Genomic DNA, 22,028 nt, shown 5'->3' on the forward strand with positions numbered 1-22,028 from the left:
CACTAATTATATTAAATGGATTAAACATAGGGGTTGATTTACTAAAGGCAGATTCTTCACTTCGTACATGTAGTTGCACACCACAAGGAAATTAGTTACAGAGATTAGTAAATGAGGTAAAGATTCACTTTGCAAAGTAAACGCAATGACATTTTTGCTAGCACATGATTGAATGATGGAAGTCAGTAGAGCTTCCCCTCATTTACCAAACTCTGGAGCAAATTCCCTTGCAGAGTGCAACTGTCTATTTGTCTTTCGTAAATCAACCCTGTAGTATATTATCCATAAACAGAAACACGGGGAGATTTACTAAAACTGGTACACACAGAATCTGGGGTAGTTGTGCATAGTAACCAATCAGCTTCTGAAATTCAGCTTTGACAATGAAACCTGGAAGCTGATTGGTTACCATGCACAACTGCACTAGTTTTAGAAAATATTCCCCACGGTGGCATTCCAAGCTGGGTTTATTCTTGTGGACATATAGCATCACCTTCCTGCAGCAATATTCTGACTAGCGATGGCTTTAGCTCTCACATCGCACATATTTTGGCCCACAGCACCACTAGACACAAAAATACTTGAGCAATGTCACCTGGAGAGTTGGTGTTCTTAACTATATAGGTTTTATTTCTCTGTGGCTGTTCCTGCAAGAGACAAACATTGACGGTGTTTAAAAGCTCAAACAGAATTAAATGTTGCATTTCAAAACATAATTCCATTCCAGCACAATAATAGGAGCATGAGATGGTGTGCTTCACCAGTCTTAAAATATAAAGACAGGACTGCAGTAACATTACACTTGTCAGCTGTCTCTGGCCTTTGAAACCCTCAATGAAGAATTTCAGAGACAGAGATTTCACAGGTACAATCAGTTTCCTCTTCACTTCTTACCGTGCTTGGATATGGAAAATCAAACTTCACAAACGCATGCAGGTCGTTGGGTGCCATTCCTGTGAAACAGATTAATAGAAGTGAGCAATTTTCATTGGATACCAAGTGACACTACAACTAAAATATAACCGAGAAAAGAAACTACATATAAAACATGGAGTTGTATGGTGACACATGGGGCAACACAGCCATGGATAGAGTCCACATTCTGCAGTATATTCAGCAGCTCCTGAAGGGCCATTTGAGCGTTTGTGCCATTAAAGGAAATCTTGCTTTGTCCATCCAGGGCAAAACAACAAGGTGCCTTGAATGCCCCCCTCTCCTGCATAACATGCTTCTTTTCATCATTTCCCCCAGTGCTACATTCAGTCACTTGCAGCTAAAAAATAAATATGGTACTTTTGTGAGTCAGGGAGGATGTTACTAAAGCAAGCCATACATGGATCAAAATTCGTCCAGTTCAGCAGGGACCATCCAAGATTCCATCCATGTATGGGCAAGCTGACTGTTCCCCAAATCGATCCATCAATCGACTTGGGTACAACCAGCCTGTAGGGATTTTCTACATGTAATTACTGCCAGCGGCTATAGCCTCTAGGAGTAATCAGTGTTCTGCCTGCTAGGAAGGCTCCCTGTGCTCCCGCCTGCTGGCAGAACATAGCTGAACATGGCTCAGCGTGAGGCATTGTTGATGGGGGAATCAAGCGGTTTTCTTTCCTTTCTTTCAAATCATCTATGGACTGTCCAACTCCCTTTTCTCTCACATGATCACATTGGTGCTTGTGATTGAGTCAGTGTTGCCACATGGGGTTGGGAGAGAGAATCTTCAGCGCCTTTGTAAGCTTAACAAGAACACAGGGATTTCCTTCCTCGACTGTTGAAAGAAGGCATGGGAGATCAACAAATAGGCGAGCATAGGAGAAGGTGGCATTAAAGTCAACAAGTTGCTTTACAATGCATGTGCAAAGCACAGGTTCACTTGAATCTTTCAGGTTACAAGATCAAAATGCAACTGAACAAGAAAAAAATAGATTTCATTTAAGAATACAAGTGAAAAACTCATTAACGTTTCTCTAAAATCTAACTGTAGTTCAGGCAGGGGCGGACTAACAACTCATGAGGCCCCCGGGAAATAGGGGATCATGGGGCCCCTGTGTCCTTGCCCAAACTCAAAAAAGCCTATGAAAAAGGTACCAGGGGCATCTCATGGGGCCCCCTACTGACCTTGGGCAGTGCCCGAGTTTCCAAATGGTCAGTCCGCCCCTGAGTTCGGTGACATGAAGTTCCGGGGTGTGTTCAGAGAAGTGCCAATCAGCACTGGCTTTAGCAGTTCAGAGTCTCTCTGGAGTCATATAGTACTCAATGAGCCCAGGATGTTACTGCAACACTAGTGAATGGATGCTCTAGCAGAGACACCAGCCATGGGGTGAGACAAACAGGGCCGATCAACTCCAAACTGAGTTCCAATTGCAGATCAGAGCATGGAGGCAGATACATAAATCTTAGTAAATCACACCTCCCTTCTATATTTTGTGTTACAGAAACCCTAAACACTGCTTTGGACAGCCCTGAAATAAATGTGGAAAAAAGCTCAGCTGAACTCATTTGGCCAATTTGTATACAGAGATGGTAGACATGTCAGATAACAGCTGACACCATTCTAGTGTAGTAAGGGACTATGGTGACAGGCTTTTATTCACTTCAAGCAGTTTTGCATCTTCATACAAGTCTATGGGAAAGCAAAACCAATTTGAAGCAGAAGTGTCTCAAACTCATGTCATCAACACAAGCTCAACTTCCATTGACAACAACCCTAAGAATGGCAGCAAAATGAGACAACTGATATGCTAGACTCAGCCAGGCTATTCAGTAGGTGCAGGAAAAAAGCGCACCTATTCTGGGGTTGGTCTAAAATAAGTATCCACATGCAACTGGATGCTCTCTTTGATGACTGGTTAGTGAACCAATATACTAATGTTATTATCAGAAACCAGAAAAACACTTTCATACTATAAAAGAGTTGAGAAATGGGAGCAGGACACAGATGAAGAGGTGCTTAAAAAGCACCCACTGAATATAAATGAGCATACAAAGTAGGAATATTCAATATTTAATATTTGCCAGACAAAAAAGAAAATCTATTTTTGTTAATTTTTTTTTTTTTTTAACTCTAACCATAATATTCAAAATATATAAAAAAACACTACACATTACCTTAAAACCCAAGTTCAGGTTGGAAGAAAAAAAACTCTTGCAGCGGGGGTCCCTATTCTCCTTAGCAGTGCAAGGGTATGTTTAAATTTGTCTAGAGGCAGATAAGAAGGCTGCATTACTTGCCTTACCCCCACTCTGGCCAGCTCCGGCGCTCCAGTCTGTAGGTGGTCCCTTGGCATCCATAATGTGCCATGTAGGGCATTTGCAGGTAGAGATCGCAAGAGTGAGACTGTAGCCAGGAGGGCCTTGGAGAAGAGGTGGGGGGGGACCAGGGACAACAATGGAGGGACCCTGCAGGAGTGAAGAATAAGGTAAGTATTCACACCTTATTCCTCATCCCCTAGACAAAAATAAGCAAACCCTTGCAGTGCTGGCACTGAAACAGTCATTTTTTCCTGTCCTTGGAGTGGGGCTTTAAAAATAAATACAATAAAAAAAAATACACTGATAAAAACAACCTGCAATATGCAGACACCTCTCCTCTCAAAAGAGCAGGTAAGAATATGGCTGAGAAATATCTGCAGTTTGCTAGACAAACATGTTTTCCTCCAGAATACATTACAAAACAACTAAAGAGGAAGAGAGCACTCTTTGGAAGGTGTTGAAAGGGACAGAGACAAGGAGAATGTCACCTGCAGGGGCTGGAAGATTAATGCCTCGTACTATAATCAGCAGCATCTCTGTACTACTTAGCTCCGAGAATACTCTGTTGGGAAAGAAGGATCATGATCAGTTATATACAGACCAACAATTAGTCCAAACAACTCACATAACCTCCCCCTTTTCATTTCAATATTCTACCATTTCCAAAAAGAAAAATACATAGACACTGTATCTGAACAGTTACTGGTGTTGGAGTCTGACCTATGCCTGACCGGAACAGCTAATGGTTGTAGATTTGACATATTACTGGTGTTAGATCTGTTCTATGATCTGCTCTGTGACTGACCCAAACAGTTACTGGTGTTAGATCTGACATATGCCTGAGCTAAATAGTTGCTGGAGTTTGGTCTAATTTATGGCTGACCTGAACATTTAGTGGTCTTAGGTTTGATCTATGCCTGATCAACAGTTACTGGTGCTTGATCTGACCTATGCCTGCCCTGAACTGCTTCTCAACATTCCTCACAGTCAGTATTGATCAGAATGGTTACCGGACTATTCTCAATGTCTTGTCTTCAAAATGATAGGGAGGTGGATCCCGGCCCTGAGCTTGAGATAGGTGAAGGATATCACAATTCTTCTTGCATTCATCTTCCATTTTTTCGAACCTGCCACAAGAACACAAACAACATCAGACATTGCTGAAGATTTAGCCCAAGGAGCACTGTCAAGACTTCTACATATTCTCAGTTTATCAAAGACGGGAATAACAATATAATACAACAAAAATATTGATTTGTGTACTTACCATTAACTTTTTTTCTTGGAGCCCAATGAGGGATACAGAATTTTATAATCCTGTAGGTTATACTGCTGCCTGTAGGGAGGACTGGATACTGGCAAACAAAAAAAACTGTAGAACAGCCCAAGGTATAACCCTCCTACTATCAGCATGCCTCAAAATAATTTTATATGGTTTAAAAATAGAAAAATAAAATTTATATACACACAAATACATATACACATACATAAATGTCACAAAGGCTTGATGCCGTATAGCTGAAGAGGTGCTTAGTGAAGAAAGCCAGCCCAATCTTGAAGACCAAAGCCTGAACCTTGGTTTGTCCAAGCCACCTAGAGATGGTGAAACTGGAAACCTGGGAGCCCATGCTGTGCCCCCGTCTGAGATGTCAACAAGGGAATCCATCTTCATGAAAGAAGCAGCAGCTGAAACATTCACACAGCCTGAACCACATCCAACCAATAGAGAAAATTTCAATTTTGTGAACTGCAGCTGGACAAAAGGGATGGAATTACAATGATCTGGTTAGGGTGCAAAACAGAGACTACTTTGGGAAGAAAGGAAGCCCAGGACCTCAATACAACATTGTCCTTGTGCAAGAACATAAAGGGTTTCTTGCAGGATATACAGTGGGGAAAAAAAGTTTTTAGTCAGCCACCAATTGTGCAAGTTCTCCCACTTAAAAAGATGAGAGAGGCCTGTAATTGGCATCATGGGTAGACCTCAACTATGAGAGACAAAATGAGAAAAAAAATCCAGACAATCACATTGGCTGATTAGGAAAGAATTTATTTGCAAATTATGGTGGAAAATAAGTATTTGGTCAATTACAAACAAGCAAGATTTCTGGCTCTCACAGACCTGTACCTTCTTCTTTAAGAGGCTCCTCTGTCCTGCACTCATTACCTGTATCAATGGCACCTGTTTGAACTTGTTATCAATATAAAAGACACCTGTCCACAACCTCAAACAGTCACACTCCAAACTCCACTATGGTGAAGACCAAAGAGCTGTCGAAGGACACCAGAAACAAAATTGTAGACCTGCACCAGGCTGGGAAAACTGAATCTGCAATAGGCAAGCAGATTGGTGTGAACAAATCAACTGTGGGAGCAATAATTAGAAAATGGAAGACATACAAGACCACTGATAATCTCCCTTGATCTGGGGCTCCACGCAAGATCTCACCCCGTGGGGTCAAAATGATCACAAGAACGGTGAGCAAAAATCCCAGGACCACACGTGGGGACCTAGTGAATGACCTGCAGAGAGCTGGGACCAACGTAACAAAGGCTACCATCAGTAACACACTACTCCGGCAGGGACTCAGATCCTGCAGTGCCAGACGTGTCCCCCTGCTTAAGCCAGTACATGTCTGGGCCCGTCTGAAGTTTACTAGAGAGCATTTGGATGATCCAGAAGAGGATTGGGAGAATGTCATATGGTCAGATGAAACCAAAATAGAACTGTTTGGTAGAAACACAACTCGTCGTGTTTGGAGGAGAGAGAATGCTGAGTTGCATCCAAAGAACACCATACCTACTGTGAAGCATGGGGGTGGCAACATCATGCTTTGGGGCTGTTTCTCCGCAAAGGGACCAGGACGACTGATCCATGTACAGGACAGAATGAATGGGGCTATGTATCATGAGATTTTGAGTGCAAACCTCCTTCCATCAGCAAGGGCATTGAAGATGAAACGTGGCTGGGTCTTCCAACATGACAATGATCCCAAACATACCGCCCGGGCAACGAAGGAGTGGCTTCGTAAGAAGCATTTCAAGGTCCTGGAGTGGCCCAGCCAGTCTCCAGATCTCAACCCCATAGAAAACCTGTGGAGACAGTTGAAAGTCCATGTTGCCCAGCGACAGCCCCAAAAAATCACTGCTCTAGAGGAGATCTGCATGGAGGAATGGGCCAACCTACCAGCAACAGTGTGTGCCAACCTTGTGAAGACTTACAGGAAACATTTGACCTCTGTCATTGCCAACAAAGGATATATAACAAAGTATTGAGATGAACTTTTGATATTGAACAAATACTTATTTTCCACCATAATTTGCAAATAAATTCTTTCCAAATCAGCCAATGTGATTGTCTGGATTTTGTTTCTCATTTTGTCTCTCATAGTTGATGTCTACCTATGATGCCAATTACAGGCCTCTCTGATCTTCTTAAGTGGGAAAACCTGCACAATTGGTGACTGACTAAATACTTTTTTGCCCCACTGTAGCTGTCAGCTCATACACTTGCCTAGCCGAGGTGTTTGCCACAAGAAATGCAACCTTGTGAGTCTGACCGTAGAGTGGAAGGTTCAAAGGGGAATGGACTGGGAGCCCCATGCAAAACCCCTACACAAAGGGTTTAATTATAAAATGGAAAGCCAACAGTCTCTGAAACTAAATGGAAAGGGCAGAAATCCAACCCATGGTACTACCAGCCAGGTGTTGGTTCAGATCAACTGCAAAAAAGAACAGATCTGTCATGGAGAAACTCCAGGGGTGGAAGCCGTTAGACCCACAGCAAGCAAAGTGCACCTTCCATGTCTGGTGGTAAACCTTGTGGGAAGTGTATTTCCTAGCCTTCAGTAACATAGGAATCAAACTTAAGAGATGCCCTGTATGTTAAAACCTGGGTTTTAACAGTCATGCTGTTAAAGCAAGGGACCAGCAGTCAACAGATCCACAGTAGAAATGAACAGCTTTGGAACAAAACAGTAAAGGCAAGTGCTTAGAATTAGCAAACAGCCTATCAGGGCATTTTCAATCTCTGTACAGGAATAAGGCCTTGATTGTACGGGTGGCAACAGGATGGTAAAAGCCATGATTTTACCATCCCTGACTGCCCACCTAAAAAACTTACCATGGCAACTGAAGGGGAACCTTGTGGCTACGATGCTTTGCTTAACGATCACCTTAACTTGGCATGTCCCCACTGAAGTCACTGTGACCGTGCAGTAACTGAGAGCTAAACCTTAATTAATGATTGTAGCAAGGTATTTATATATAAAATCTACCTTTATAATAATAAAGCAATAATTGAGGCTTGCTGGTAAGTAGGAGAATTATACCCTGGGCCGGGCTACATTTTTTTCTTTGCCAAAGCTAGTGTAGGCGGTAGCATAAATAAAAGGTTTAAGACTCTCTACATTTCTCAAAGGACAAGAAAGAAAATGTGTCTGTGTACCATTCTCTTTGAATAACGTGACTTGAGGACAGGTGTGCCTTCATTCCCTAATGTCTATGGCCATCTTTACATTCTATCTGGTTACTGATGTAGAGACTCTTTACTCACCTTGTGGTTTCTGCAACATTTCCCATCTGAGTAAATTGCTTGGAGTACCGCAAACATTTCTAGGAGGAAACAAAAGACTGGATGATGCCAGTCCATAAAGCCTCAGATGTATGTGGACACCCTTCCTGGTGAGGGGTACTGTTAAAGCTACAAACACAGACATTTTAGACAATTGTAGACTTCTAGCTTTGGTGGTTTCAACTTGGAGAAGACCCTCTTTTGTTCCGGCATATATTTGTGCTCCTGTGCACAACGCCAGATCAATAAAACATGCATTGGCAAGTTTGGTGTGTCAGAACCAGCATTGCCTGCACAGAGCTAACTTGAATGCTGACTGAGCCAGGCCGCTTTCTCCAACATCGATATTCAACCTTGAAAATGCTATTGTGGCTTAATGGGCTCGAAAATTCTGCAGACACACTCCAGAGCTTTTTCAGAACAGTGGTGGCTGCTTAAAGCAACCAAGAAGGGGGTGGAGGGGGGGCATCTCAATTTGAATGCCCATGGTTTTGGAATGGGTTTTCAAGCAAGCTAATGTAGGTGTGATGGTCAGGTGTCCACAAACATTTGACCATACAATGCATTTAGAAACAAAAAGACACTATACAGTATATGCCGAAAAAACCTTTGGCAGGCCTTGAAGACAGATGAAATCCAATAAGGTTCAATTCATAAAGATTTATGCAAGGATAAGGATTTTTATTTTATCCATGTGACATTAAATTTTGAATCTCACTGGACTCAGCCTAAAACAGCTTTCCTTTAAAAATAAAGATCTTTATCCTGGTGTTTTAGTTTTGTTAATTTGGCTTCTAGTGATAATAAAATCATATATGTTAGTATAGATCATTAGACACTACCCAAGATGTTTCAGTTTTGGTCTTGCTCATTTGAGAGATTCATATACACAAATAATTTAATATGTATCCATAAATAACATTTAATATAAAGCCTACAACATCCTTATTCAAAAGGTTCACAGTTCATATGTCATACATTATCACCACTCAATCAAAGTAGTTTCATCACAAAACCTTAAGAAGTATGATGCTTCAATGTAAATAATATCACGATCCCACTATTTCCAGTAACCAATCACAGTTCAACTTTAAAGGAAAAGGAAAGTAATTTTTTTTCATGAGTACATAATGTGAGATAATAGCAGGATATACTCTGAAGTAATTCCTTAGAGTCTTTCACATTTTTACTAACTTGCTGCCCAATGTTTCTTTTGTATTGTCATAAACACAGCAATATTTGTAGATTCGCTCATAGATGAAGCTCTAGGGATAAGCTATATCACTGGGGAGTAGATTATTTTTAATGGCTTCGCTGATTCATAGATTTGCACTGTGAGACGGTGCACTAGGGCATAACCATGTGACCAGGACAGAAAGTGAGAAGAATCTCTGGAGCGGGGACACACAAATTCCATTCTATCAATTTGAAAAAAAAAAAAAAAAAAAAAAAAAAAAAAAAAAAAAAAAAAAGGTAGGCTGGAGTTGATTTTTAGATATAAAATTAGAGAATATGATGGAATATTTGGAGAATCAGTGCAAGATACCTCATGCTGTTCATGAAGAAGCTTCAACAACTGAGAGTAAACTTCATCTGAGTTCTGTGGTGACTTGGTATCTTCATGTTCTACTACAACAAAGTCACTGTCCTCATCTGGAGGTGGTGGGATCTGGGGAATAAAAGCAAAGACTGCTTAATGATTTGAGGATATGTCAATCTGTTGCAATACGCCTACAATGAAAGATGGCTCATTAATTGCAATAAAGGATATGCAGTGGATGTGGGAATGTCTTAGATTTTTCTCATTCAGCCTATAGGTCAAACAAAAAATGATTAACCACTTGAAGACACTTTTCAGACATTTTTTGTTTACAAGTAAAAATCTGTATTTTCGGTCTCTGGTCAGCCGGTGGAACTGTGGACTTCAGTGCCGGGCTTCCCGATCACACGGGAGAGACCGGAGAGGCACTGGAGGGCAAGCCTCCTGCTACCTTTAAAAGCTGCTCAGAACACTTTTAAAAGGGTAGGCAATCCCTGGCTGAAAATGTTAATACTGGGGTTATTGCTAGCAGATGCAGCCATGGTCCTGGTATAACCACATGAACACAATCACATATATTTACGTGATTGTGCTGCAAGTGGTTAAGCAATTGCTAGCTTAAGACCACTATATTTTCCCATTTCAAACAGTGGGATAAACAATCAAGACCCATAGAGCCAGCCTGCTCTGAGTGGATATAAATGTGTGCACACCTTTAACCACTTGCCTACAGGGCACGTATACTGTCCAGCCCAATTTTCAGCTTTCAGTGCTGTCACACTTTGAATGGCAATTGCGCGGTCATGCAATACTATACGCAATTATGACATTTTTATAATTTTTTTGAGACAGATAGAGCTTTCTTTTGGTGGTATTTAATCACCTCTGGGTTTTTTATTGTTTGCTAAACAAACCAAAAATAACTGAAAATTTAGAAAAAAAAAAGTTTTTCCTTAGTTTTGTTATAAAATTTTGTAAATAAGTGATTTTTATCCTTCACTGATGTGCGCTAATGAGGCTGCGGTCATGGGCACTGATAGGCTGCACTGATGGCCACTGATGAGGAGGCACTGGTAGGTGGCACTGATGGGCATTGACAGGCATCACTGATGGGCACTGAAAGGCAGCACTCACATGGCAGTGATAGGCAGCACTGATAGGCGGCACTGACTGGCAGTGATAGGCGGCACTGACTGGCACTGTTAGGCGGCACTGATGCGCACTGATAGGTGGCACTGACAGGCAGCTCAGATGGGCACTGATATGTAGCATTGATGTGCACTGGTGGGCACTGATATGTGGCATTGATGGACACCGACAGGTGGCACTGCTGGGGCTACACTGATCATGAGCGCACACTGATCATCAGTGCCCTGATGATCTCTTAAGAGTTCATTCACAGTTGCCAAAATGGTAACTATGTGCAGAGTGATGTGCAAAAGCCACCCTAAAACACTGTACAATAGCAGCCAACAAACAATGTACTGGATGCAATAAAAGGGTAATGTGAATTTATTTTTTTGTCTGTCACAGTTCAGGAGCAGCCAATATATAATGAATGGGTTGCTTTACTGGAAAACAAGAAAAAACTCTGCAAGGGAATGCTGAAGTGGAAATTTGCCCTTAGGGCCCATTCACAGGACTGTGACTTGGTAATACATGTGCATTTAATGTGCAGTATTCATGTGTTGATGTGCGCTGCAGTGAAGTGGCTACCAAACCCCCAGAATGCATAAAACATCATGTTTTTTTTCCAACATGCATCTTTAACATGCAGCATTTATGAGTTGAAAAGCGTTGGGTTAGGAAGCCCTCTCATTTTGGTGCTGCCAAACCACCACAACACACGAAACCTGGACAAGCACTATTTTTTTCCCAACACAGCATACTACAACGCACTAATAGTTAACATACAGGCAATACAGCGCACTGCCTAGGTGAGTTGGAGTGCCACTAAAATTTTAAGAAATGCCAACGTACTTTTTCATGTACTACCATATGCTACATGGGATAATGTACAGAAACCACACAATTATTTTAGGTGGAGCCCAGGACGCCATTGACACTACGCCGCCGGTGCCACGTGGAGGCCCGGCGGCCATCTTTAATCTTAAAGGGTCAGTCATTTGATTAAACCTGGCACCATTGTGAGTTTTTTCTGAACACTCCTGTTTTTCTTGAATAAAATCATTTTCTTTTACAAAGAATTTTATTGTAGATTGAGCAATGATAAACAAACATTCGGAACATAGAATCCTTGACCAATACATAGAAAGTTATTCTGTATGATTGAGAAATAATGTAACATGTACATTGGAAAAAAAAAAAAAAGCCCAAAACATCAGCTATAACTTATAGCAGAAATGCCCGGTAGAAAGGGTACGATTCACAGTCTTTGATGGTCAATGATAGTGTAGATTCTAAGAGAGAAAATTGCTACATCAAGAAATATTGGACAAGAGTATAATAAAGACACAGACCAAGAAGAGAGAGAAGAAGAGATAAAGATAAAAAGATAAAAAAAAAAAAAAAAAAAAAAAAAGGGGGGGGGGGGGGGGGAGGAAGTAGGGCTCCGGGGAGATTGCAGCAGAATCCAATCTCATATCGACAGAAGGGACTGGTCGAATCTCGATGGTTGGGCTATATCCAGCCAGGGACGCCATATCCGCAAAAATTTTGTATGGGTATCCAATAATATGGCCGTCAATTTTTCATTAACCATTATGAAGTTCATCCGATTTTTGACAGCCTCAAAGCTGAGAAGAGGAGTCTTCCAAGCCCTCGCAATTGTCAACTTAGTAGCCATAAATAAGTATGATGCCAGCTGCCATTCAGAACGGAGAAGGCCCTCCATTGGTTTAAATAGAAGCGCTTCGTACGGGTTACGCTTAATGTCTGTGTGAAGCATAGTGCGAAGGAGGGCATACACCCTAATCCATATAATCTGCTTACTTTAGGGCAAGTCCACCAGATATGAGCCATGGTACCCAATTGTTGGCATCCTCGAAAGCAAACCGGGGAATATGTAGGGATGAAACTAGCTAAACGAGCAGGTGTATAATACCATCGATAAAGAATTTTGTAGGAATTCTCAAGAATAATGACATTCCTAGAGCATTTAGATAATGCTTGGGTCATGGTCCGCCAATCCTGTTGATTTAAAGTCCCCCCCAATTCAGACTGCCAGCGCTGATGATAGGAGCGAACCGGAGGGGTTCTATAAGAAATAATGGAGGAGTAAATCAGGGAAATCAAACCCGGAGCATGGGGTCAATGTCTGCACTGGCTTTCAAAGGGGGACAGATGATACGGTCCCGAATGTGTGCGTATTAGTGTATTGACAAAGTGACGAAGTTGAAGATATCCAAAGTGCTCCCGCAAAGGAATATTATAAGAAGAGCGCAGAGTTTCAAAAGAAAGTATTCGAGTGGGAGATAGAAGTGAATGTACATCGTAAAAACCATGCGTTTGCCACCAGGCAAACTGCCTGGGATTGTCCCGACCTGGAGGGAATAACGGGTTATGCAATAGTCGTAACAGCGGCAGGTGAGCAGAGATAAGGCCAGTGGAAAATTTGATGGAATCCCAGAGACGTAGAGAGAGCGTCAGCGTCGGGCTAAGGGCAGACGGACGTTTAGAAGTAGGAAGCCATGGCAAGGAGGAGAGCGGTATCGGGTGGGAGTCCATCATATCCATGACAGCCCACAAGGGAAAGTGATGAGAAGCATGGATATGGTCCAAAGGGGCAATATTAGCCGCCAGATAGTAAGACTGGAGATTTGGGACCGACAACCCACCCTCACTCTTACGCGCGAACAAAATATGTTTACTAATTCTGGGCCGGGAAGAGCTCCAAATAAAAAAGACAAAAGTTTTCGCTGATGAATACGCAATATATGCGAAGGTACTGGAACTGGTAAAACCTGAAATAAGTACAGTAGTTTAGAAAGATAGGTCATACGGATCGCATTAATTCTGCCGAACCATGAAAGCGGGAAATGAGACCAGGAGGTCAATAGTTCGGTCAGCTCCTGAAAAACAGTGGGAAAATTAGCCTGGTACAGTCCGTCATATGTCGGGGTGAGCTTAATTCCTAAATATGGTAGGGCCGAATGCCATTGAAAAGGAAACGTTTGCTTCAAAGTCATCAAAAGTGATAGTGGAAGGGTAATCGACATAGCTTTCGATTTGGTGGGGTTAACGTGAAGACCCGAAAGATTTGCAAAGGAATCGAGAACCGCGAGCAAATTAGGCAGAGTAACCCCCGGATTTGAAATCGACAATAGTATATCGTCTGCAAACAGAGACAATTTATGTTGGGAGCCCGCCACCTCAATCCCCTTAATATCATGATTCATACGAATGGCTTCCGCCAATGGTTCCAAGGCTAGGATAAAGAGTATAGGGGAGAGCGGACAACCTTGTCTAGTGCCTCTGGCGACCGAGAACGTAGAAGACTCAAATCTGTAATATTTAAGTTTCGCTTGAGGGGAAGTGTATACCAAAGAGATCCATCTTAGAAACGAAGGACCAAAGCCAAAGCGGTGAAGGACTGATAGGAGATAAGGCCATGATAAAGTGTCGAAGGCCTTATTGATATCCAAGGATAAAAGCATCATGTCGAGTTTACGGATATGGGCTAAATGTTGTAATTGTAGGATACGTCTGATAGCATCTCCAGCTTGTCTATGGGGAACAAAGCCCACCTGGTCCTTCTTGATCAAACGGGAAAGGAAGGAATTCAATCGAGTAGCCAGAATCTTAGTGAGAATCTTCATATCGATGTTAATAAGGGAGATAGGCCTATAATTTGCCCAGGAAGAGTGATCTCAATCCGGTTTAGGAATCATAACCACATTGGCGGTCAAAGAATCTGGGGAAACGTCCACGCCCCCCTTCACCGCGTTAAACATAGCGGCAAGGTGGGGCGCGAGCACATCAGCTAATTTCTTATAATATAGTGCCGTGTAGCCATCCGGACCTGGGCGCTTGCCCGTCTTCAGGTCTGCTATGCATTTCAATACCTCAGATGTTTGAATATTACGGTCCATTAGATCCCTATGTGCCGGTGTCAAAGTAGGCAGGGACAGACGAGATAGAAAGTCAGAAATGGATTGGGAATCAGCCCGTGTAGGGTCAGTGTAAAGTTTGGCCAGACGAAACCGGAACTCTTCCAAAACCGCAACCGGATCACTCGTAAGGGTATTATGCCGAGTGCGTAAAGATATCGGTTTGGGATGGTGCGCAAAAAATCGAAGTCTACGAGCCAACATGGAGTCCGGTTTGTTTGCTTTACTGTACCACTTCTGGCGTGTCCAGCGTAAGGAGCGTTCAGCCTCATCCGTTAAGCACAGATCCAGTTCTAAACGGGCCTGATCCAACAATCTACGATTCGATGGGGTAGGTGACTGTTTAAATTGGGCCGATATGGAGGTCAACTTTGATTCTAACTGACACTGTTTAAGCTGTCGTTCCTTCTTTCGTCTTGAAGCTATCTGGATAATATGTTCCCTAAGAACTGCCTTGTATGCTTCCCACAATGTTACTGAAGAAGAGACAGAACCCGAGTTTAATTGGAAGTATTCCTGAGATTTACGATGGAGTTCCGTCTGAATCTCCTTCAGTGAAAGCAAGGAGTCATTCATTATCCACGAAGAAAAGGCCGGCCTACATAGAAGAGATTGACAGACCACCAAAATAGGCTCATGGTCAGACCACGGTACCGTGAGAATAGAAATAGCACGAACCAAGGGGAGATGTTCAGGTGATACGAAGGTGTGGTCAGTTCTGGAATGAGAACGATGAGGGTGGGAGTAGTAGGTATAATCTGTCCCCCGGGGATGAAATTCACGCCATAAGTCCACCAGATCGTGGGTATGTAATGTACGTATAAAAGACTTTGCCGAAGCGGAAGGGTCAGAATGTTCTGCTGGATATTTATCCAACGTCGGATTTAACACTAAATTAGAATCCCCGGCCATCAAAAGAGTACCCCGTTGATGTGTTGCCAGGAGAGAACACAGATGTGACAGAAAAGGTCCAGGGTTAACGTTAGGAGCGTGATAGGACATTATGGTAACTTCTATACCTTGTATTGTGCCCCGGAGTAGAAGGTATCTGCCATTGGGATCAGCAATACGTCTCACACAGACAAATGGAGTTTTACTATGAAAGGCGATCAATACACCTCTCTGTTTAGTGGGGCCATTAGCCTGAAATATCTGAGGGTAACGAGCATCAAAGTATTTTGGGGCAGAAGTAGATGAGAAATGGGTTTCTTGCAAACAAGCAATGTCAACTTGACGAGCTCGGAGAAATTTAAATATCTTTACCCGTTTCTGCGGAGAGTTCATCCCCTGGACATTCAATGATAACCAGTTCAACGACATGGTGATCTATAAGAAGAAAGATCAAATCCACTGCAATCCCCGGGAGCCCTGAAAAAAACATTTACGAAGACACACAAAGCAAAAAAGAAAAGAGAGGAGATGGAAAAGAAAGGAGAAGACAAGAAGACATCTAATATACAAGCAATATATCTATGAGACAATAAGGTTAATTCAAACATCATAGCAGGTAACTGTGGGTAAAACACCCACATAGAGGCTGGGTAGCGGTCGGGAGAAAAAACCAGACCGCTAGTCAGCTCGGAGGGGGACACGTTGGTCCACCGGAATAACTCGGCAATAACAAAAAAGAGATATAAACATATTATATAAAACAACTTAGGCTAATACACCTGTGGATGATAAATCCAAAAATCGCAGGGCTAGAAAAATCTCAACCAATCAGTGCGGAAAAAACAAACAGCCACCCTAGATTGGAAGGGATAAAACACATGGAGGTCATGGAACCTCTGAACAACTCTAGCATTAAACCCAAGAAGTGGCAATAAAAATCCACTTGTGATGAGAGTACATACTGGTGATCAGCCACTAAGCATCAAGTCGCGGAGACTTCCTGGAAACGTTGGGCCCGCAGAGACCGGAGGGCCTGGGAGCTACCTTGACTAGGAGGAGATTTACGGAGAGGCTGGGAATTTGGAGGACGTGAGGAGACTGAGGCCTCCTCATTCTGGGAATGTGGTAGTTCCAGATTCAGTTCCCGAAAATGGCGTCGAAGATCCGCTGGCGAAGAGGCCTGGAATTGACGACCTTGAGAGGAGAATGATAGCTTGAAAGGGAAACCCCATCTGTACTTAATATCAGCCGATTTAAGAATTTGGAGATAGGGCCTCAAGGTGCGACGTTTGGCAATCGTGACTGGGGATAGATCTGCAAACAGTTGGATAGAATATCCCTGGAATTCCAACGCTAAACGGTTCCGAGCCGCCTGCAGCAGGCGTTCTTTAGTACGGTAGAAGTGTAATTTAATAATAATGTCTCTGGGAGGACCCTCCGTGGACTTAGGTGCCAAGGCTCTATGAATACGGTCAAACTCTAAACGCTCCAAGGGAATCTCAGGGGCCAATTCCTGAAAAAGAGCGGTGGCAGTCCCCTGTAGATCTGTGATTGCCTCGGGGACTCCGCGGATACGGAGATTATCCCTGCATGCCCTATTTTCAGCGTCCTCTAATTTATCTTTTAAAGTGTCCAACTCAGCATGTAGATCCTCCACTTCCTGTTCATGTCCTTCCAAAACTGTAGTTGCCAGATCCATACGCTGTTCCAATTGATGAGCATGAAGGCCCAACTCCTTTAGGCCTCTCGCCAGATCAGAAGATAATTTACGTGAGGCGACGGTAATCTCCTCTCGCACTATAGCACGGAATTTGTGTAGCAAGTCTTCAGGATGTTGTTCAAGAGTATCTGCCATCCCCGATGGAAATTGCCGCTGACTATCGCCATCAGACTCAGGATCTCCAGGAAGCTGAGTATTATCGTCTGATTCAGGTGGACTAGGCATCAGCTTAGTGGCACGGCCCTGCGGGGGGGATTGCTGTTGGGCCCGATGTTTTGGTTTAGTGCGAGGAGTGCGGTGCATTGTTAGGAGTGGTTCAGAGGATGCCAAATCACTATCAAACTATTGAGATATTACATTAGGGTGTGGAAGCCCATTTGCCAAGAAGTATATTTCGGTGGCACGGCACCAGAAGGTCACTCAGGCATTTCCTCCCGGTGCGTGTACGTGTCCCCCACCAGGGAGGTGTTCACATGTGATTCATGCTGATAATACAGCCTTGGAGGCGCTGGTAGTTATGGTAGTTGGGCCAGGTGTTCATACAGTATGTCAATTATCCTAAAGTGCTCCAGGCACCCCAGATTCATCCACTCAGGATGGGGGCTGACAGAGGGAACTTCTCTACCCAAGCATCACCACCCCCGCAAAGAGAGAGATCCCCAGTTCCTCTGGGACGGTACAGGGGCTTGGCATGGACTACAGAGCCACCAGCAGAACCAGGGGGACTCACCCAGGCTGCCCCAGTAACTGTCCCGTCTCAGGGGCCAGAGGAGCAGAGCAGCGCCGCGATCACCCCGCCGCGGCGGTAATCCACCCCGGCCACGGGATTAGGCGAGACCGCGGCTCCACACGCCGCGACAGGCCGCAAGCCCTCCCGCGGTCCGGTCCGTCGGAGAGGGGCCAAAACCACTCAGCACCCCTCCCCACAAGCCAGGTAAGGTCCGGACAGCCCGAAGTCTGCAGCAGGTTACCGCTGTCCCCCAGATGGCAGTGGATGGAGGTTCAGGCTGCCGGAGCTTTCAAAAAAGCGACTGTTCCCGGCGCCATCTTGGACACGCCCCCGAATAAAATCATTTTCATCAACCTACTATACTATGGGATCTTTCCTGTGTCTTCTGCGATGAGCCTTTTCAGCTTCTGCAGACCCAGATTGATCCCTGCACCAGCCTTTGAGAGGAGGAATTTTCCACTTCACACACTTCTGTAAGGATTTCTGTGACCTGCTGTACCTCAATTTCACCACATGAGGGTGCTTCATCTCTACTATCTCCAGCTCCTGCCCATTACCAGACCAGAAAAGAGAGGGGAATCTCCATGATATATACACATGCGTATTATTAATACGTTTCTGGTTAGTGCGCATCTCTAACTTTTGCACTGGGAATCAGCGAGCACCATTACTGGACTGTGATTTATTTGATTTTTTTTTTATTAATTTATTCATTTGCTTTGGTTTCATTTATTATTTATATTTGCCCGCAATATAGTAACATCACACAGCGCTGCATTTTCTTTATATATATATTTTTGGGACTTTTATGTGTTTTCCTTGAATGTTCACCTGCTGACCATTGGAGTGCTCACTGTATTTTTTATACTCTCAAGGATCTAAGTTGCCCCTTGACAACCCATGATACAAAAAAGCCTATCTTCTTATTGTTCTGTGATTTACCGGATCAGCTGTGTTACTGCGGAGATGGCAACAATATAAGAGGAAGGCTGTCAAATTAAAGACAACATTCCACTGCTATTACAAAATTTAAATATATACATTTTCCTGTTTACCTGCCACAACTGTGCCATTTTGGCCAGCTATTTTATATCTTGTTATGACTCAAGAGAAACAGTAAACATATGCGGCTGAAATAAAAACTTTAAGTACATTTGTCCTTTGCAAAGACATGGAGTACTCATCTCTCCTGCTGCCTGTGTTGCTGATCGCTGCAGTAGTGAAGAAAAAATGGTGCCTGACGGGCATGTAAAGTCTAACATGTCAACCGTGATTCAACCAAACAGCCCTGATGTCACCACTGTATCCTGTAGTGGCACAGCAGCTGATGGAAGAAACCACAGAGCACAGCAGAGAACCAGGAAATCAGCACTCCTGGGAAGAGAAGTCTTAATCTACCCATAGATGGACTGAATTAAGCCGGTTCGGCAAGGACCATACAAATTTCAATTCATCTATGGCCATTCCTCATCGACTGTTGGAAAACTTTTGTCAGTTAACAGCTTGCAGCAAATTGGCTGCAGCCGCTGATCAAAGTATTCTGACAGTGGAAAAGACCCACTGTCAGAATACAATGGCACAGCAGGGAGGATTCCTCCACCCACCTAGCTTGTGTGGATGGGGGAATCCATTCACTTTTTTTTTTTCGGTCAACTAGCTAACTGATCAAACAAAAAAAAATGAACCGTCTACGGCCAGCATTACTTTAACAACTAGGACTGCATTAATGGATTAAAAATAAAAACTAGGCCTGCAATCAGAAGAAATGTTAGCCTGTGTCAATAAGCTATTTGATGGAATTTACATGTAGAACAAAACAAGTAATATGTTACCTGGAGGTGCTGGGAGCTCTGCCAGATTCACTGATCTGCCAGCTTTGGAAGCCCGTATGGCATCCTGATATTGCTGCAATAAAGAAATTAATTTGGTTACATTTAACAGGGAACAGATCCTTGTGTGCTCTGCCTAGCTTCCGATACTTTGTTTAGTTTTCCCTTTATGGAAAAGTAAAGGATTAATAAAACACAACCACTATTGTTTGTGCACTGCATATAAAGTCATAAAGGTATAATATTAATAATTATTTTTGGTCAACAGAACATTATCTTTATCAGTGTGGCTTTGTTCACTGGACAAATCAGCCTGTACAGCAGTTTTTATATAAAATGACTAAACCTTTTGTAGATTGAAGACAAACTCCAGATAAAAAACTTTTTTTTGTTAGATTAGCAAAGGATGGGTAAGGGGTCCAGATGCCTGCACCCTCAGAACCCGGGAAAGGGTCCCGATGCAAGCACCCTCAGACCCGGGAAAGGGTCCCGATGCCTGCACCCTCAGACCCAAGGTGTGTCCCGATGCCTGCACCTTCAGACCCCGGGAAGGGTCCCGATGCCTGCACCCTCAGACCCCGGGAAGGGTCCCGATGCCTGCACCCTCAGACCCCGGGAAGGGTCCCGATGCCTGCACCCTCATACCCCTGGAAGGGTCCCGATGCCTGCACCCTCATACCCCTGGAAGGGTCCCGATGGCTGCACCCTCAGACCCCGGGAAGGGTCCCGATGCCTGCACCCTCAGACCCGGGAAAGGGTCCCGATGCCTGCACCCTCAGACCCGGGAAAGGGTCCCGATGCCTGCACCCTCAGACCCGGGAAAGGGTCCCGATGCCTGCACCCTCAGACCCGGGAAAGGGTCCCGATGCCTGCACCCTCAGACCCGGGAAAGGGTCCCGATGCCTGCACCCTCAAACCCGGGAGTGGGTCCCGATGCCTGCACCCTCAGACCCGGGAAAGGGTCCCGATGCCTGCACCCTCAGACCCGGGAAAGGGTCCCGATGCAAGCACCCTCAGACCCGGGAAAGGGTCCCGATGCCTGCACCCTCAGACCCCGGGAAGGGTCCCGATGCCTGCACCCTCAGACCCCGGGAAGGGTCCCGATGCCTGCACCCTCAGACCCCGGGAAGGGTCCCGATGCCTGCACCCTCAGACCCCGGGAAGGGTCCCGATGCCTGCACCCTCAGACCCCGGGAAGGGTCCCGATGCCTGCACCCTCAGACCCCGGGAAGGGTCCCGATGCCTGCACCCTCAGACCCCGGGAAGGGTCCCGATGCCTGCACCCTCAGACCCCGGGAAGGGTCCCGATGCCTGCACCCTCAGATCCCGGGAAGGGTCCCGATGCCTGCACCCTCAGACCCCGGGAAGGGTCCCGATGCCTGCACCCTCAGAACCGGGAAAGGGTCCCGATGCCTGCACCCTCAGAACCGGGAAAGGGTCCCGATGCAAGCACGCTCAGACCCGGGAAAGGGTCCCGATGCAAGCAAGCTCAGACCCGTAAAAGGGTCCCGATGTCTGCACCCTCAGACCCAAGGTGGGTCCCGATGCCTGCACCCTAAGACCCGGGAGTGGGTCCCGATGCCTGCACCCTCAGACCCGGGAAAGGGTCCCGATGCCTGCACCCTAAGACCCGGGAAAGGGTCCCGATGCAAGCACCCTCAGACCCGGGAAAGGGTCCCGATGCAAGCACCCTCAGACCCGGGAAAGGGTCCCGATGCAAGCACCCTCAGACCCGGGAAAGGGTCCCGATGCAAGCACCCTCAGACCCCGGAAAGGGTCCCGATGCCTGCACCCTCAGACCCCGGAAAGGGTCCCGATGCCTGCACCCTCAGACCCCGGAAAGGGTCCCGATGCCTGCACCCTCAGACCCCGGAAAGGGTCCCGATGCCTGCACCCTCAGACCCCGGAAAGGGTCCCGATGCCTGCACCCTCAGACCCCGGAAAGGGTCCCGATGCCTGCACCCTAAGACCCAAGGTGGGTCCCGATGCCTGCACCCTCAGACCCCGGAAAGGGTCCCGATGCCTGCACCCTAAGACCCAAGGTGGGTCCCGATGCCTGCACCCTCAGACCCGGGAAAGGGTCCCGATGCAAGCACCCTCAGACCCAAGGTGGGTCCCGATGCCTGCACCCTCAGACCCGGGAAAAGGTCCCGAAGCCTGCACCCTCAGACCCGGGAAAAGTTCCCGATGCCTGCACCCTCAGACCCGGGAAAGGGTCCCGATGCCTGCACCAGCAGACCCGGGAGTGGGTCCCGATGCCTGCACCCTCAGACCCGGGAAAGGGTCCCGATGCAAGCACCCTCAGACCCGGGAAAGGGTCCCGATGCAAGCACCCTCAGACCCGGGAAAGGGTCCCGATGCAAGCACCCTCAGACCCGGGAAAGGGTCCCGATGCAAGCACCCTCAGACCCGGAAAAGGGTGCC

At 45.3% G+C, this 22,028-nt stretch overlaps 1 protein-coding gene across 3 annotated transcripts in view; it reads right to left on the minus strand.

The window, feature by feature from the left end:
* Positions 1–22,028, minus strand: part of LOC149433999 (coiled-coil and C2 domain-containing protein 1B-like) — a 126,317-nt gene that overhangs the window by 12,904 nt on the left and 91,385 nt on the right. For 2 of the 3 annotated variants that reach the window (XM_089664240.1, XM_089664238.1), the window contains exons 2-9: positions 19,608–19,680; positions 15,698–15,802; positions 9,372–9,494; positions 7,808–7,866; positions 4,263–4,379; positions 3,741–3,814; positions 895–953; positions 596–647 (exon numbers count right to left, since the gene is read on the minus strand). In XM_089664240.1, the coding sequence (XP_089520366.1) occupies positions 596–647; positions 895–953; positions 3,741–3,814; positions 4,263–4,379; positions 7,808–7,866; positions 9,372–9,494; positions 15,698–15,754 (541 nt within the window). In that variant the 5' untranslated portion in view covers positions 15,755–15,802; positions 19,608–19,680. The remainder of the gene's footprint in view (positions 1–595; positions 648–894; positions 954–3,740; positions 3,815–4,262; positions 4,380–7,807; positions 7,867–9,371; positions 9,495–15,697; positions 15,803–19,607; positions 19,681–22,028) is intronic. The other variant, XM_089664239.1, reaches the window with a different exon arrangement.

Source organism: Staurois parvus, unplaced genomic scaffold (genome assembly GCF_062004578.1).
Source record: "Staurois parvus isolate SC_StPar_1 unplaced genomic scaffold, SC_StPar_1.0 ptg001864l, whole genome shotgun sequence".
NCBI classification, from domain to species: Eukaryota; Metazoa; Chordata; class Amphibia; order Anura; family Ranidae; genus Staurois; species Staurois parvus.